This window comes from Apaloderma vittatum, unplaced genomic scaffold, assembly GCF_000703405.1.
Source record: "Apaloderma vittatum isolate BGI_N311 unplaced genomic scaffold, ASM70340v1 scaffold17069, whole genome shotgun sequence".
NCBI classification, from domain to species: domain Eukaryota; kingdom Metazoa; phylum Chordata; class Aves; order Trogoniformes; family Trogonidae; genus Apaloderma; species Apaloderma vittatum.
The window spans coordinates 5896-8153 of NW_009735967.1; the positions used below are offsets into that span (position 1 = coordinate 5896).

Here is a 2258-nt window from a genome sequence, read left to right on the forward strand (position 1 = left end):
CACCACAGGCTGGGGGACAAAGGGATCGAGAGCAGCCCTGAGGAGGAGTAGGAGGTGTTGGCAGATGAATAACTCAACACAAGTCCGCAGCTCAAGGGAGGTGATTGAGCCCCTCTGCTCTGGTGAGACCCCCCTGGAGTTCTGTGTCCAGCTCTGGAGCCCCCAGCACAAGAAGGACGTGGAGCTGTTAGAGCAGGTCCAGAGGGGTCACAAAGATGATCAGGGGGCTGCAGCATCTCTCCTATGAGGACAGGTTGAGAGAGCTGGGGCTCTTCAGCCTGAGAAGAGAAGGCTCTGGGGAGCGGCCTCCCAGTAGCCGAAGGGCCTACAGGTAAGTCGGGGAGGGACTCCTTGTCAGGGAGGGCAGTGACAGGACAAGAGGTAACGGCCTCGCACTGAAGGAGGGCAGATATGGATCAGACATTAGGAAGAAGTTCTTTACTCTGCAGGTGGTGACGCCCTGGCACAGGCTGCCCAGGGAGGGTGTGGATGCCCCATCCCTGGAAGGGTTCAAGGCCAGGTTGGACGGGGCTTGGAGCAACCTGGGCTGGTGGCAGAGAGGTGGCCCTGCCCACAGCAGGGGGTTGGACAGAGATCGTCTTTTAGATCCCTTCCAACCCCAATCCTTCTGTGACAGCCCTGTGAAACCCGAATGAAATCAGGGCACTGTCTGAGCTGTCCAAACACAGACAGCAGGAAACAGATGCTACAAGCTACACGATGCTCAGAAGTAAGAAACCTCCAGAAGCGATTTGGAAGCAGACAGGCACACTTTTACAGGACTTCTGTCTCCACACCTGACCGTTACAGACTTCTGAACATCCTCCAAATTCACTTACTGTTACTCACACACCTGTCCTGCTGTGTCCAAGATATCCAGATTGGCAGGTTCGTCATCAATGCGGATTCGTATTTTATAAGCGTCCTCTGTGAAGTCGCAGCGGAAAGCACAAGATTAGAATACATTCACAATACTCATCATCAACTCACAAAGAGAACGTTATACTGGAAGAACCCAATCTGGGTCTGATCTTCGTTTAACAACAAATTAATTTTAATTGTTTCAGTGGGATTTAGTATCCTCCCAACCGCCTGCCCAAATCACGTTATTGTATGTGCTATTTCTGACAGACACTTGACCACATAATAGAAATTCAATTTGGACACCTCAGTGGAAAGCAGAGTCAGGGCATTACATTTTTCCCAGAAAATACCCTCAAATCACAGGAAGAATTGGCCACCGCCAACTGACATTTTCTTAAAAGTAAGACAACAACTATTCTGTCCCTGTAAGTCAGCACTCCCGCACTACGACAGCTGGCTTTCAGCAAGAAGCTGCCTGGTTTTCCCACCTTCCCTTCGACAGTGCAACCAGTGGTTTAAGGTTTCTCTCAGAGATGCTGCAAAAGTTATGCGGCAGCACACTAAGTTGTTCATCGCTTTCATTCCCCCTCCCGACTGCTAAAACACAGGGCACAATCCGGCCAGACACATTAAAAGCAGAGAGCTGACCTGCAGTAGGGAGCCTAGATTTTTTGAAAAGTCAGATAATGACAACTTCTCAGCAGTTTTTCATGCCTGTCTGCCAGCACACAAACAAATACAGATAGTGCATGGCCTGAACATGAACACGTGATAGGAAAAGTATTAAAGATCTGAAACTCACGATATGTATCCCAGTCCTCACAGCAGCCTCAGAACTCTTTAATACCTTTAAATGAATAATCTAAAGGACTGAGGCCTCAGTTTGCAGCCAAATTTATAGATTTCTTTAAGTGAGTACTTCAGGCCAGGCTGGATGAAGATTCGAGCAACCCGGTCTAGCGGACGGTGTCCCTGCCCACGGTGGGGAGGCTGGAATGAGGTGATCTTTAAGGTCCCTTCCAACCCAAACCATTTTATGATTCTGTGAAAGCAACAGGCTCCACAACAGCGTAGCTCGCTAAGCGAGGCAGCGAACAGCAGAAGAGAAATTTTCCTTACCAATTGTGGGATCATGGTCCTCCGGAAACCGGTGACTGATGAACTGCATGGTCATGGCTGGAAACAAAAACCAGAGACACACAATTGCACAATGTATACAACGCCTGAAAGCAAAACACACAGAGAAGATAAATCCACCCACATAATTCAATGACACAATACTAACTCATTATTTAAAAACAAACAAGTAAAGAGAAAAAAAAACACCAAATGAGTTGAGATATCGAGGTTTTTCAGTTTAGTTGCAGTTCACACCACAGGCTGCCCAGGGAGGG

At 48.4% G+C, this 2258-nt stretch overlaps 1 protein-coding gene across 1 annotated transcript in view; it reads right to left on the bottom strand.

The window, feature by feature from the left end:
* The window catches only part of RIT1 (Ras-like without CAAX 1), a 4253-nt gene extending 2215 nt beyond the window's left edge, over positions 1–2038 (bottom strand). The window contains exons 1-2 of the mRNA XM_009876803.1: positions 1984–2038; positions 854–927 (exon numbers count right to left, since the gene is read on the bottom strand). Coding sequence (XP_009875105.1) covers positions 854–927; positions 1984–2038 — 129 coding nt within the window. The remainder of the gene's footprint in view (positions 1–853; positions 928–1983) is intronic.
* Between the last annotated feature and the right edge of the window lie 220 nt (positions 2039–2258).